General features: G+C 42.9%; 1 protein-coding gene across 2 annotated transcripts in view; it reads left to right on the forward strand.

Moving 5' to 3' along the window:
• The window catches only part of LOC147081058 (NAD-dependent malic enzyme, mitochondrial-like), a 78,495-nt gene that overhangs the window by 35,330 nt on the left and 28,666 nt on the right, over positions 1-14,499 (forward strand). For both annotated transcript variants that reach the window (XM_085980975.1, XM_085980974.1), the window contains exons 7-10: positions 2,504-2,617; positions 4,487-4,601; positions 10,699-10,841; positions 12,502-12,604. In XM_085980975.1, coding sequence (XP_085837101.1) covers positions 2,504-2,617; positions 4,487-4,601; positions 10,699-10,841; positions 12,502-12,604 — 475 coding nt within the window. The remainder of the gene's footprint in view (positions 1-2,503; positions 2,618-4,486; positions 4,602-10,698; positions 10,842-12,501; positions 12,605-14,499) is intronic.

Consider the following 14,499-nt stretch of genomic DNA (forward strand, 5'->3'; position numbering starts at 1 on the left):
TTTTGCTAGTACAGGAAACTTTGTGCTATCCGGAGGTGAGCTATCTGGCAATCTGGAGCCACCGGCAAAAATCAGCAGCCGTTTTTTATTCTTTTTGTTTTTTTTTTGCTTTGAACAGTCAAGCTGTGCAAGGTCTGTAGCTATAGCAACAGCTTCAGCTACAGAGCTTTAGGGCCACACCCGAGTGTTTAGAAGCTGTTGCTAAGCAACAGTGTTTGTTGTCAAATACGGAGATAAGAATCTCCGTATCTCTCAACATTAACTCTGGAGAGTACGGCAGTTTTGAGGCAACGACAGCAGCTCGGTCCCGTGGGTGCCGGATAGCGCAAAGTTTCCTGTATTTTTTTTTTTTTTTACTAACTATAATTTCTTTAAGTTTCTCATTCTTGCCACACCCTTGGTTTTCTTGTATTTCTGGGAGTTTTTTTGTGTCTTTCCCCATTCCCCATTATAAATTCTCCCGCCTCTAACTGTAAAGGACGTAGTGTCGTACCCTGGTGCTTCTCCTTTGTCTACCTTTGCCTAAGTGATTCCCTAGTAGGAGGAGGAATCATGGTGACTGGGTGTCAGTGTGTGCCTCTGGATGGAGGTGGCCAGTACCTTCTGGTTCATCAGATGGCACCACTTCTAATGCTGTGCTAGCTGGCGGGGTGGAATTGATGTGGTTCTCCGAGAGACCACGCTATCAACAGTGTCAACTCCTGCTGCTGGATACTCCCTGAATATGTCCTGTGATTTGTGTGGGGGGAAAACTATTGAGCAGCACTGAGATTTTCAAAACCCTCTTAAGGTGTTCTCAACCTGATCACCCACATGTTGAAATCCCGAACAAGAGACTTCTGTATATTGGGGCTCAAAATTTAGGCTCTGCTGCAAATTGTGCTGGAGTGGTCACACTATCCCTGTAAGTCTGTAGTTTGGTTGGTTAGGCAATCCCTCAACACTTGCAAATGTGGCAATGGTCTCCTCCCTATGCATGTTTCAGAATTCTTGACTTACACTGAAATAACTGCGTAAAACGCTCATGCTCAAATGAGACTTTGTTGTAGACAGTCCCTGTGATGTTCCACCTCAACTTGCCCCTCATCGCTTATGCTCCACCCTGAAACTCGCTATCTAAGTACCCTGAATTGAATCTTTGCTGGAGCTTCTGATCATTTGATTTTAATTATTGTTGGCGGTTTTTAAAAAATTTAAGTAACACTTTTTTTGCTTTTTCTTTCTGTCTCTTTAAGAAGTAGGAGCAGGAGTAGGCCATTCGGTCCTTCAAGCCTGCTCTGCCATTCAATAAGATCATGGCTGATCTTCTACCTCAACTCCACTTTCCTGTATTATCCCCATATCCCTTGATTTCCTTAATATTCAAAAATCTATTGATCTCTGCCTTGAATATAGTCAACGATTGAGCCTCCACAGCCCTCTGGGGTAGAGAATTCCAAAGATTCACCATCCTCTGAGTGAAGAAATTTCTCCTCATCTCAGTCCTAAATGGCTGACCCCTTATTCTGAGATTATGACCCCTGGTTCTAGACTCCCCAGCCAGGGGAAACATCCTCTCTCATCTACCCTGTCAAGCCCTGTAAGAATTTTGTATGTTTCAATGAGAGCACCGCTCATTCTTCTAAACTCTAGAGAATATAGGCCTAGTCTACTCAATCTCTCCTCATAGGACAATCCCCCCATCCCAGGAATCAGTCTGGTGAACCTTCGTTGCACTCCCTCTATGGCAAGTATATCCTTCCTTAGGTAAGGAGACCAAAACTGTACACAATACTCCAGGTGTGGTCCTACCAAGGCCCTATATAATTGCAGTAAGACATCTTTACTCTTATACTCAAATCCTTTTTATCTCTCTCCGAATACCACCTTTCTTTCCCTCTCTCTATTTTGCTTTCTGTACATGATTTGGCATTGAATTAAATATTCTTAAGTGATACTTCCTGGTTCAGACTCTGCACTGCTGAGTAACAATTCTTCAATCTGATTGTTTAAGGAGATGTACGGTTGCTTGCTCTGCTCACGCACATCCCAGATCCCCTGAGGGTGCTGCACTGAAACGGCTTTCTAATCACAGCAAGTTCCAGTGCAAAGCCCATCGAAAGTCTAGTGTAAGTGTAGCCGTTTGTTTGCCGCTGACTGCAAATTCTGGCCCAGTATGTCAAATTGAAGGAGAGGGTAATTCTGCAGTAACATATCTTGCCGTCATTGGCATCAACATATTTGCCCTCAAGACTGATAGGGTAGCTGCTTATATTTGTTTCTGGTCAGTTTTCAGTTTTTGACAAATGTCGGCTAAAACTTAGCAAATACATGTGATTTTAGAAACAGGAATTTTGTTTTCTGTTGGAGAATAAAGGACATTCTGGCCCAGTTTGACTATTCTGCTTGTGCTGCTCTTGTATATGTTTTCTGTGAAGTTACAAGTTGTGGATAGGTTCTGTACATGATTTTGTTTTTACAAATTATTCCAAGTGCTGGTTTCCTCTGTTACTACTTTATGCAGGCAGCACTCGGCATTGCTGATCTGATTGTGATGGCCATGAAAGAATCTGGAATATCTGAAGAGGAAGCACGGAAGAAGATCTGGATGTTTGACATGTATGGCTTACTTTGTAAGGTGAGCAAGAGAGCTAACATACTTTTAATAGCTTTCATGTAATATTTTTAACCAGCTGCTGAATATCTTCTTGGCTACTTCCCTTCACCTTTGGATATTTGGCTTCCAGTCTGCCTTGTGTATAGGTGAGGCAGTTTTCTTATTGTCCAGTCGTGGTTGAAATGGAGTCTGAGAGCTAATTGCTGATAATCCAGAAAAAACAACTCCATACACTTTGACAATTATTTCAGAATCTGTCTAACTCTGCCCTTTATAAAAAAAAATTAAAAAATGTAGATGAGGAGGGTCAGAACTGAATGAAGTTGTAGTAATTTTATTTGGCCTGTGATGAGCATAAAGCCAGATCACTAAAGGTGCGCAGGGGTGGTATTTAAGCTGTGATGATCGTAGAACAGAGTGTCTGTGTAGAAGTGCATAGTATGCACTTAAAATGCCTTCCTGCATTGGCAAGCCTGAATCGCAAACTCAGAGAAATGATCACAAAGCCAAGAGTCAGCACATTAGCACTCCAATTAGATGTACCACTATATTTCCCCAAAAGTAATTAAATGTTGTTTTATATAATGGTAACTTGTTTAGAAGTGCACAACCCAAAACTGGTGATCCATTTGTTACCCATGACATCTTGCAAATGTTTAATTAATAAAGTGTTCCAGAAATATAGTTTGAGATGTATAATGCAAGCAAAAAGATTACCAGTGGAATGTCTCCAAACCATATGTTTGATTATGGTTTAGGTCAGAACTTTAAGTGATGAATAATTTGAGAGTTAACAGTAGCTTCCTTGACTTCAAAAAGTTAATTGCAAAATCAGGAGGAGAGTAGTTCAAAGTATTAAGAGATGAACTGTTTCTTAGGGCTAGGATGGGCATGAGCAAGTTTCCAAGAAGGGAAAGATGGAATTATATTCACAAGTTCTTCAGTTCTATTAGTAAATGAAACTGGTCGCTGACCTGTAGCACTCTGATGTGGACTCGATGGGGGGAATTTTTAACCCCAAAATACGGACGGGTTAGGGTTGGGTGGGAGGTTAAAATGATAGAAATTTGAATCCTGACCCCTTCAGGTTTTAACCTCCCAGGAGACGAGTTGGCACTTTAAATATTATCGTGAGCCTGTGCCTCATTTTGAATCTCCATTTTAAATTTGACTCTGGGCAGCCAGGTTACCCAGGACTCTGGGAACCTGCCAGCTAAAGAAAGATGAGGACTTTTGGATCCAGGTGGTAAATGCCCCACCCCTGCCCACTGTCTCCACTATCTCCGGCCCACCGTTTATATAAAAAAAAAAAAAAAATTATTGGTCCCCCCCCCGATCCCAGCCTCCGATTCCCTCCTCTCTGTGGCTTGGTGCCGCAGGCCTACCTACCCGACAGCCAGCCACTCTTAGCATACAGTGCTAGTTGCAGTTTAGCTATTTTAACCGATTGCTAGCTGACTGTCCTTTTTAAAACTTTCAGTGTCTGTGTAGTTTCTGGAGTAGCATAAATAATTTTCTTTATAATTTCAATGTGAACTTGAGCTGCCTGAATTCCTGATACAGCATACTCGATATTTGATGCAGAAATGCTGCTATGGTCCACTGTCAAAAAGCAAAAGCTATCTTATCCTGTCTTTCTGAAATATCTCAAAAGCACTTCACGTACACTGCCTGCATAACAACCAATGCACTTCAAAGTATCAAATATTTCTCTCTAATTTGTCATCACCTGGGTTACTGATGGTGTATGGCGTTGGCAAATCCAGTGGGGAAAGAAGAGCAAGTTTTATTTATATAAAAACCCCACCTCGGTTGTTGGGTAAATTAACTAAGCATTAACTGAGTCTGTCTATTGCAGTTAAATTCTAACAATGCTGCTTCTGACTGCAGGGTCGTTCAGAGCCAATAGAGAGTCACCAAGAAGCATATGTTCACACAGCACCTGATCAGTTAGCCAAGACATTTCTGGACACAGTTAATATACTACGGCCCACTGCTATTATTGGTAAGTGGTAAAAGCTACAACAGAATGTTTGTGACTGAAGTGGTTGCATTTGCTATTTTTGTAGATTTAATTTGAAATGATGTGCTTTGGCAGTGCCCTCTTGCACCTTAAGTATTCGTTGGGGGATTTTTTGAACATCAGAAGGCTGCAGTTTGAGAGAATGTTGACTAGCTGTACAGTGCTCTTGGGCAATGTGAGCTGCAGCAGTCAAACTTTTTTACTGTAGGTATAAATATATATTTTGTATATTGGGATAATGCATCCTGTTATAAACTACCACTCTATCTCCAATATCCCTTTGTTCTCCAAAGATCTTGAAAGTGTTGCCTCTCAAATCCATGCCTATATTTCCTGCAACTCTGTTTGAATTTCTCCAATAAGGTTTTCGTCCTGCCACAGCACCGAAACAACCCTAACCAACATCACAAATGAAATGCTCTGACTGTGATCGTGGTGCATTATCCTGACCTCTGCAACCTTTTTGCACAATCAACTCTGTCATCCCCCTCCAGGCCTCTGCTCTATTGTCCTGTTCAATGGGACCACCTCCTTGGTTCCACTCTTGCTTATCTGATCGTAGCCAGAGGAACTCCAGCATTGACATCCCTTCCCACCTCCGCAACGTTGCCTCTGGAGTTTCCTTCTTCCCCCGCCCCTCCTGCTCCTCATCTATATGCTGTCCCATGGCAACATCATCTGCAGACATGGGGTCATTTTCAACATATACGCTGACGATAACACAGCGCTACCTCGCTTGACCCCCTTCACTGCGTCTGTTGTCATCTAGGTTTGCATGATCTGCAATTTCCTCCATTTTTGGTTCCTGCCACAAACCCTGTATACTTGCCACTGATTCCATCTTCCTCCCTGCCACTGCCTCAGACTGTCCACAACCATGATCAATTTGCACGTCAGCTGAGCTTCTGACCCCATATCCTCTCCATCAGAAAGACTGCCTACTTTCACCTCTAACATTGCCTGTCTTTGCCCTTGCTTCAGCCCATCAGTTGCTGAAAACTTCATCCATACCTTTGTCACCTTCAGACTTGACTATTCCAATTCTCTGCTGACCAGCCTCTCATCCTCTGCTACTATGCTTTTCTCTAGGTTTCTATCTGCTCATGTGATCATCCTTTTTAACTTTTTCTCCATTTTTATGTATTCATCCCAATAAACCCATTTCCTGTTTCTCCACTGGGTTTATAGAGGTAATTTTTCCTCTTTATATCGCTTTTAATGTTTTAATCTAATTGTTATAATCCAATTTAGTCTGATCTTGTTGATTTCCAGTATGTATTCTTTCAGTTCGACTTGGCCTCTACTGAAGTATGGGTACAGTGGCATAGTGGACCTGTTACTGGACAAGTAATCCAGAGGCCTGGACTAATGATCCTGACACACAAGTTCAAATCCCACCTGGGGAATTTAAATTTAATTAAATAAATCTGGAATAAAAAGTATCAGTAATGGTGACCATGAAACTACCAGATTGTCGTAAAAACCCATCTGCTTCACTATTGTCCTTTTGGGAAGGAAATCTTATCCTATATGTGACTCCAGACCTACAGCCATGTGGTTGACTCTTAACTGCTCTCTGAAATGGCCTCCGTTGCATCAGGACTGCTACGAAAAACTATAATAGTAAAACTGGACGGACCACCCGGCATCGATTTGGACACGACAAAAGCACACCCAGGTGACCCTGCAAAGTCGTCCTCACTAACATCCTGGGTACCTGTGCCAAAATTAGGAGAGCTGTCCCGTAGACTAGTCAAGCAACAGCCTGACAGTCATACTCACAGAATCATACCTTTCAGCCAACGTCCCAGACTTCTCCAACACCTGGGTATGTCATGTCCAACTGACAGGACAGACCCAGGAGAGGTGACAGCACTGTGGTATATAGTTGGAAAGGAGTGGCCCTGGGAGTCCTCAACATTGACTCCAAACCCCATGAAGTCTCATGGCATCAGGTCAAACATGGGCAAGGAAACCTCTTGTTTGCCACCTACTGCCCTCCCTTACCTGATGAATCATTTTAACACCACTTGGAAGATGTACTGAGGGTAGCAGGGGCACAGAATGTACTCTGGGTGGGGGACTTCAATGTCCATCGCCAAAAGTGGCTCGGTAGCACCACTACTGACCGAGCTGGCCGAGTCCTGAAGGACCTGGCTGCCAGATTGAGCCTGCAGCAGGCGGTGAGAGAGCCAACACAAGGGAAGAACCTACTAGACCTCGTCCTCACCAATCTATGTCACAGATGCACCTGTCCATGACCGTATTGGTAGGAATGACAACTGCACCGTCCTTGTGGAGACTAATTCCCATCTTCACATTGAGGACATTGTGCTAAATGGGATAGATTCAGAACATATCTAGCAGCTCAAAACTGGACATCCATGAGGTGCTGTGAGCCATCAACAGCGGAATTGTATTCCACCAGAATCTGTAACCTCATGGCCTGGCATATTCCTCACTCTACCATTACCATCAAGCCAGGGGACCAACCCTGGTTCAATGAGGAGTGTAGAAGAGCATGCCAGGAGCAGCACTATGTATACCTAAAAATGAGATTCCAACCTCCTTGGTAAGCTACAACACAGGAATACATGCATGCTAAACAGTGGAAACAGCATGCTATAGACAGAGCTAAGTGATCCCATAAACAACAGATCAAATCAAAGCTTTGCAGTCCTGCCACATCCAGTCGTGAATGGTGATGGACAATTAAACTAATAATGGAAGGAGGAGGCTCCATGAACATCCCCGTCCTCAATGATGGTGGAGCCCAGCACGTGAGTGCAAAAGACAAGGCTGAAGCGTGTGCAACTATCTTCAGTCAGAAGTACCGAGTGGATGATCCATCTCTGCCTCCTCCTGAGGTCCCCACCATCATAGAACTAGTTTTCAGCCAATTTGATTCACTCCACATGATATCAAGAAACGGCTGAGTACACTGGATGCAGCAAAGGCTATGTGCCCCGACAACATCCTGGCTGTAGTGCTGAAGATGTACTCCAGAACTAGCCTCGCCTCTAGCCAAGCTGTTCCAGTACAGCTACAACACTGGCATCTGCTGACAAAGTGGAAAGTTGCCCAGGTATTTCCTGTCCATAAAAAGCAGGACAAATCCAATCCGGCCAATTACCATCCCATCAGTCCACTTTCACCTTCCATCACTTTGCTGATGATTGTCATCGACCGTGCTATCATGCGGCACTTATTCACCAATGCTCAGTTTGGGTTCTGCCAGGACCACTCTGCTCCAGCCACATTAAAACCTTAATCCAAACATGGACAAAAGAGCTGAATTCCAGAGGAGGTGAGAGTCACTGCTCTTGACATCAAGGCAGCATTTGATTGTGGCATCAAGGACCGCTATTAAAATTGAAGTCAATGGGAATAAGGGGGAAAACTCTTACTGGCTAGTGTCATACCTAGCACAAAGGAAGATGGTTGTGGTTGTTGGAGGTCAATCATCTCAACCACAGAGCATCGCTGTAGGTATTCCTCAGGGCAGTGTCCTATGCCCAACCATCTTCAACTGTTTCATCAATGACCTTCCCTCCATCATAAGGTCAGAAGTGGGGATATTCGTTGATGATTGCAGTGTCTGTTCCATTTGCAACTCCTCAGATAATGAAGCAGTCCGTGCCCGCATGCAGAAAGACCTGGACAACATTCAGGCTTGGGCTGATAAGTGAGAAGTAACATTCGTACCACACAAGTGCCAGGCAATGACCATCTCCAACAAGAGAAAGTCTTAACCATCTCCCCTTGCATATTTAATGGCATTACCATCATCGAATCCCCCACCATCAACATGGTGGGGAGGGGGGGGGTCCCCATTGACCAGAAACTTAACTAGATAAACAACATAAATACGTGGCTACAAGAAGAGATCAGGGACTGGGTATTCTGCAGCGAGTGACTCGCCTCTTGACTCCCCAAAGCATTTCCACCATCTACAAGGCACAAGTCAGGAGTGTGATAGAATACTCTCCACATGCCTGGATGAGTACACTCGAGAAGCTTGACACCATCCAAGACAAAGCAGCCCGCTTGAATGGCACCCCATCCACCACCTTAAACATTTACTCTCTCCACCACCGGCGCACCGTGGCTGCAATGTGTACCATCTACACGATGCACTGCAGCAACTCGCCAAGGCTTCTTCAGCAGCACCTCCCAAACCTGCGACCTCTACCACCTAGAAGGACAAGGTCAGCAGACACATGTGAACACCACCTCCAACTTCCCCCCCCCCCCCCCAATTAACACATCATCCTGACTTGGAAATTTATCGCCGTTCCTTCATCGTTGCTGGGTCAAATTCTGGAACTCCCTCCCTAACAGCACTATGGGAGTACCTTCACCACATGAACTGCAGCGGTTCAAGAAGGCAGCTCATCACCACCACCTTGAGGGCAATTAGGGATGGGCAATAAATGCTGGCCTTGCCAGCAACGCCCACATCCCAGGAACGAATAAAAATAATCTTGGAAACATATCTCTGTTCCTTCATCGTTGCTCGGTCAAAATCCTGGAACTCCCTACCTTCACCACACTGACTGCAGTGGTTCAAGAAGGTGGCTCACCACCACGTTTTCAAAGGCAAGTTAGGATGGGCAATAAATGCTGGCCTTGCCAGCGATGCCGTGAATGAATTTTTAAAAAAGTGTTCCTGAACAACCGCCAAAAATTTATTTGCTTTAGTTGTCCCCACCTTTTATTGAAATTAACCCTTTTTAAAGGTAGATACCTTGGTCTTGGTGTTAACTGTTTGACTCCCAGATCACGTGGTCACCGTACCCAGGCAATGTTACGATTTATGTTTCCTGTCCATTATCTGGATTTGTTTACAAATACTAGGTCAAGGTGAATACTGCCTCTTATTACTTCTTTGATGCGGTGGTCAAAAAAATGTCATGTTAAAACCTTTATCAACGCTGGTTCTAAAACACTAGTGTTTTCCCAGTTCATACTTTGTTGATTTTTGAATCTCTCATTAAAATAACTTTCCTGTTCTCACATACCCTTTCTGTCTCTTCATAGAACAGTTTGTCATCCTCATACTGACTTAAGGATCTGTAGCATACCCTGAGTATTGGCTTGAACTATTTTGCATTAGTGATGTCCACCCAGAATAGTTTTGTTCTGTAGCTTTCCCCCTTCCACAGTATCAACTTTACTTACTTCTCTGGTGTCCCTGACATAGAGGGCTACACAACCTTTTTTTTTTTGCCCACTTTTCTGAACATTTTATTCCTCAATGTTATATTCGCACTCATACTCCGTAATTAGCCACGTGAATTCTCCGGTAATTTGTTTTTACCGCAAGTGGCTCAAGTCTATGTAATTATTATTAGTAATAGTTGTCATTGTATGCCTATTTCATATGAAAGCCAATAAATGCCTTTGAACACCATTATTTTGTGGAATAACTTACAAATATATAAGTAAGCACATCCATTCCCTTACAGTGCTGAAGCTGCATCTAATAGCAGAGCTGATGGTGTTGGGGGTATTTATTAAAAGAGCTTCTGAGAAAACCTGTATTTTATTTAGGATAAATACTTGAGCTGCATTTTAAATATTGCAGGTTTCCTCAATGATATCTATTAGAAAGTGGCCATAGTACAAAACTGTAGGGCCTCAATTAAATATGAATAGTGACACTTCAATAGTTTTGCAACCTTGTTTTTGTTAAAGCTTGAAAGTAGAGTATTTAAATCTTTATTTTATATAAATTCTGTACTTTTGCTTCTAGATGAGTTTAAAGCTTTCTGACAGAACGAACTGTTTAAATTCTGGCATAAATGTTTAAACTTGTGGCTTTATAATAGCTTTAGATTCTGATAAAGGTTGTAAATTGGAAGAAATGTTTATTCTTGTATTGATCTGGACTTCAACGATTTCAGTGCAAATAAAACACAAAACTGCAAATGTTTGAAATCTGTAATGTAAACCAAAAATGCACAGCAGTGCAGTCGGCATTTGTAAAGAACTCAAGTCTTGTACCCAAAGTGTTAACCTGTTTTTGTTTCTCTCTCTAAAGATTTCAGGTTGACTTTGTTCAATTTGTTTTTGGCAGGAGTAGCAGGTGCTGGCCGACTGTTCACCAAAGAAGTGATTAGTACCATGGGCAGCATCAATGAACGTCCTATAATTTTTGCACTAAGTAATCCAACAACTAAAGCTGAATGCACTGCAGAGGAGGCCTACACTTTTACAGAGGTATCATGAACAATTGCTATCTATTCTTTACCTCCACCAAACTTTCAAACTCCACATGCCAAATATGGGCTCATAAATCAAGGTTCACAGAAAGGATTAAACCAACTTATGCCATCTGTAAATTTAAGTTGTTTATAATGAAATGATAGTTTGTGTGTATGTGTGTCTCAATTCAAATACCTGTTTTAAATTATATATCACCTCCCTTGAAAATTTTGAATAAGATTTGATTTTAAATGGTCCATTCTGTGTTCCGAGACCCCAATTTACCAGATGCATGATTCTCTGCCAGTTCAAGAGTAACACTGAAATAAAAACAGAAAATGCTGGAAACACACAGCAGGTCAGGCAGCATCTGTAGAGAGAGAAACAGAGTTAACGTTTCAGGTCGTTGACCCTTCGTCAGAACCTGATATGTTAACTCTGTTTCTCTCTCCACAGATGCTGCCTGATCTGCTGAGTGTTTCCACCATTTTCTGTTTTTATTTCAGATTTCCAGCATCTGCAGTATTTTGCTTTTGTATCAAGAGTAACACTGTTCTTTCTGTTTCTTGTTGGCCTTGTGCTGGTGCTGCTGTTCCCTTTTCTGGCAATCTGTATGGTGATTATTCTTTCTTCCCATTTCTATTGCTCTTCCATCAGCTTCCAACCCTCCATTCTCAGCCTCCAATTTCAACATTTCTAACTGGAACACCCTTTCCTGGTCTGTCGTCTATACCCTGATTGTGCTAACTCAATTTCTGCCTCTTTTGAACTGGTCAGCAATGGTCTACGTTTCTTATGTTTTGGGGTGTGCTTGTACTGCCCAATATCAAACTATATGATGGCATAATCCAGGATGTAGCAATAGTTCTCCCCCCTTGTGATCTGAACTGGATATTTGTGTCAAACACATGGTCCCATGTGCATGGCTCCAATCTTTTTGAAAGTGGGCTGAGCAAACACTTGGTAAGCGAAGCCAGATATGAAGCATGAAGTTGCTTTATTGTGCAGCAAGTGAACATACAGATCAATAGTTATGGTCAAACCCACTTAGTTCAATCAGTACAACTAGTCGTCTTGGAATACAAAATAATGAACACACCTACGTTTCCCCACGTCAGGGGGTCTTCTTGCTTGACTTAAATAAAATGTCTTAACTTCCCTCTTGCATTCCCTTACTAAAGCGATTTATCTCATTGATGTTTGTAAGATATTGTTGTGGCAAATTGGCTGCCACGTTTTCTGACTACACTTCAAAATTGCTTCACTTTGCTGTGAAACACTTTGGGACACTCTGAGGCTGTGAAAGGTGCTAAATAAGTGCAAGTTCTTTTGTCTTGCTTTCTTTATTTTCAACTTCTGAGTCTGGCAGAAGCTTGCTTTCTGTTTTCTGTTGTAGAAACCTGTCAGTGTATGTTTTTGCCTTTTTATCTCCCTCCGTTCATAACTGGGTAGGGGGGAGAGCATTTTTAATCACCTTTTCGTCTGGCTGTTGTGCAAATACACTTCTTCAAAAACCCCAACATTAAAATGTAACTTTTTTTTCCAAATCTTTTCTGTGGTCAGAAAAAAATCCCAAAACATGACTGGCACTTAGAGCAAAAGGTAAGTGGCAGAGTTGCCAGCAATTTAGATGGTCAATTTGCTTTGTTACTGATTTACTGTATATGTTTCACAGGGGAGGTGCCTTTTTGCCAGTGGCAGTCCATTTGATCCAGTGACTCTACCAGATGGACGTGTGTTTCAACCAGGACAGGGAAATAATGCCTACATCTTCCCTGGTTAGTGTGATGTGTTTGGCCCTATGCTTGTTGACATTGTTGACCTCTTCCTAGCCCTGGTACTGTGTTCATCCTTGTACTGTTGTTCACTTTTTCTCCGACTTTTAAAGCCCACTCTCATTTTCTCAGATAACTGCCTTTTTGTCCAACCTGCCCTTCCTTTCAAGGTCACTGAAAACATGGTAGCCACCCAACCACGTATTTGTGTCTCCCATCATTTCTTACTCCTTTAATTGGGTTTCTGCCTAGCCTGCAGAACAGAAATCACTCTGGTCAAACACAAGATCCTGTGCAACTGTGACTACTGCTCACTCAGCGTCCCTTCTCTTCATCCTTGATCCCACTGCTGCCTTCACAACTATTGACCATCCTATTCTCTGCCACTTCTTTTTGGCATTACATCTCAAAGCACCACCATGGCTTCTATCCCAATGCAGTTTCTCCTTCCTAGCTTACAAGGTCACCTCCAGTATATTCTGGAGCTCCATTCTTGGTCCCTTATTCATCTTTTAAACTTTGGAAATGTTATTTACAAATACATAGTTAGTTTCCATGTATAAGCCACTAATGTCCAATTGTGCTTCAGTCACCATTATTAACTGTAAATATGGCAATAGAAAGCCCTGGCAGCACAACTTCAAAAATAAAGGTTTTTTTTTTCTTTTGGCTAATAAATTCTTCATGAAGACATAGAAACATAGAAGATAGGAGCAGGAGTAGGCCATTCGGCCCCTCGAGCCTGCTCCGCCATTCAATGAGATCATGGCTGATCATCCAATTTCAGTACCCGGTCCCTGCTTTCTCCCCATACCCCTTGATCCCTTTAGCCTTAAGAAATATATCCAGCTCCTTCTTGAATATATTTAATGAATTGGCCCCTACTGCCTTCTGTGGTAGAGAATTCCACAGGTTCACCACTCTCTGGGTGAAGAAATTCCTCCTCATTTCTGTCCTAAATATCCTACCCCTTATCCTTAGACTGTGACCCCTGGTTCTGGACTCCCCGACCATCGGGAACATCCTTCCTGCATCTAGTCTGTCCAGTCCTGTCAGAATTTTATAAGTTTCAATGAGATCCCCTCTCATTCTTCTAAACTCCAGCGAGTACAAGCCCAATCGTCCCAATCTCTCCTCATACGTCATTCCTGCCATCCCAGGTATCAGCCTGGTGAATCTTCGCTGAACTCCTTCCATGGCAAGAACATCCTTCCTCAGATAAGGCGACCAAAACTGCACACAATACTCAGGGTGTGGTCTCACCAAGGCCCTGTACAACTGCAGCAAGACATCCTTGTTCCTGTACTCAAACCCTCTCGCTACGAAGGCCAACATACCATTTGACTTCTTAACCGCCTGCTGCACCTGCATGCTTACCTTCAGCGACTGGTGCACAAGGACACCCAGGTCTCGTTGCACTTCCCCTTCTCCCAATCTATTGCCATTCAGATAATAATCTGCCTTCCTGTTTTTGACACCAAAGTGGATAACCTCACATTTATCCACGTTATATTGCATCTGCCATGTTTTTGCCCAATCACCCAACCTATCCAAATCATCCTGGAGTTTCTCGGCATCCTCCTCACAGCACACACTCCCACCCAGCTTTGTGTCATCTGCAAATTTGGAGATATTACATCTAGTTCCCTTGTCTAGATCATTAATATATATTGTGAATAGCTGGGGTCCAAGGACCGATCCCTGCGGTACCCCACTAGTCTCTGCCTGCCACTCGGAAAAAGACCCGTTTATTCCAACTCTCTTTGCTTTCTGTCTGCCAACCAGTTCTCTATCCAAGTCAATACCTTGCCCCCAATCCCATGTGCCTTAACTTTACACGCTAATCTCTTATGCGGGGCCTTATCAAAAGCCTTCTGAAAGTCCAAATACACCACATC

This window comes from Somniosus microcephalus, unplaced genomic scaffold, assembly GCF_052327205.1.
Source record: "Somniosus microcephalus isolate GS21.2 unplaced genomic scaffold, FLI_Smic_1.0 scaffold827, whole genome shotgun sequence".
In the NCBI taxonomy this organism is placed as follows: domain Eukaryota; kingdom Metazoa; phylum Chordata; class Chondrichthyes; order Squaliformes; family Somniosidae; genus Somniosus; species Somniosus microcephalus.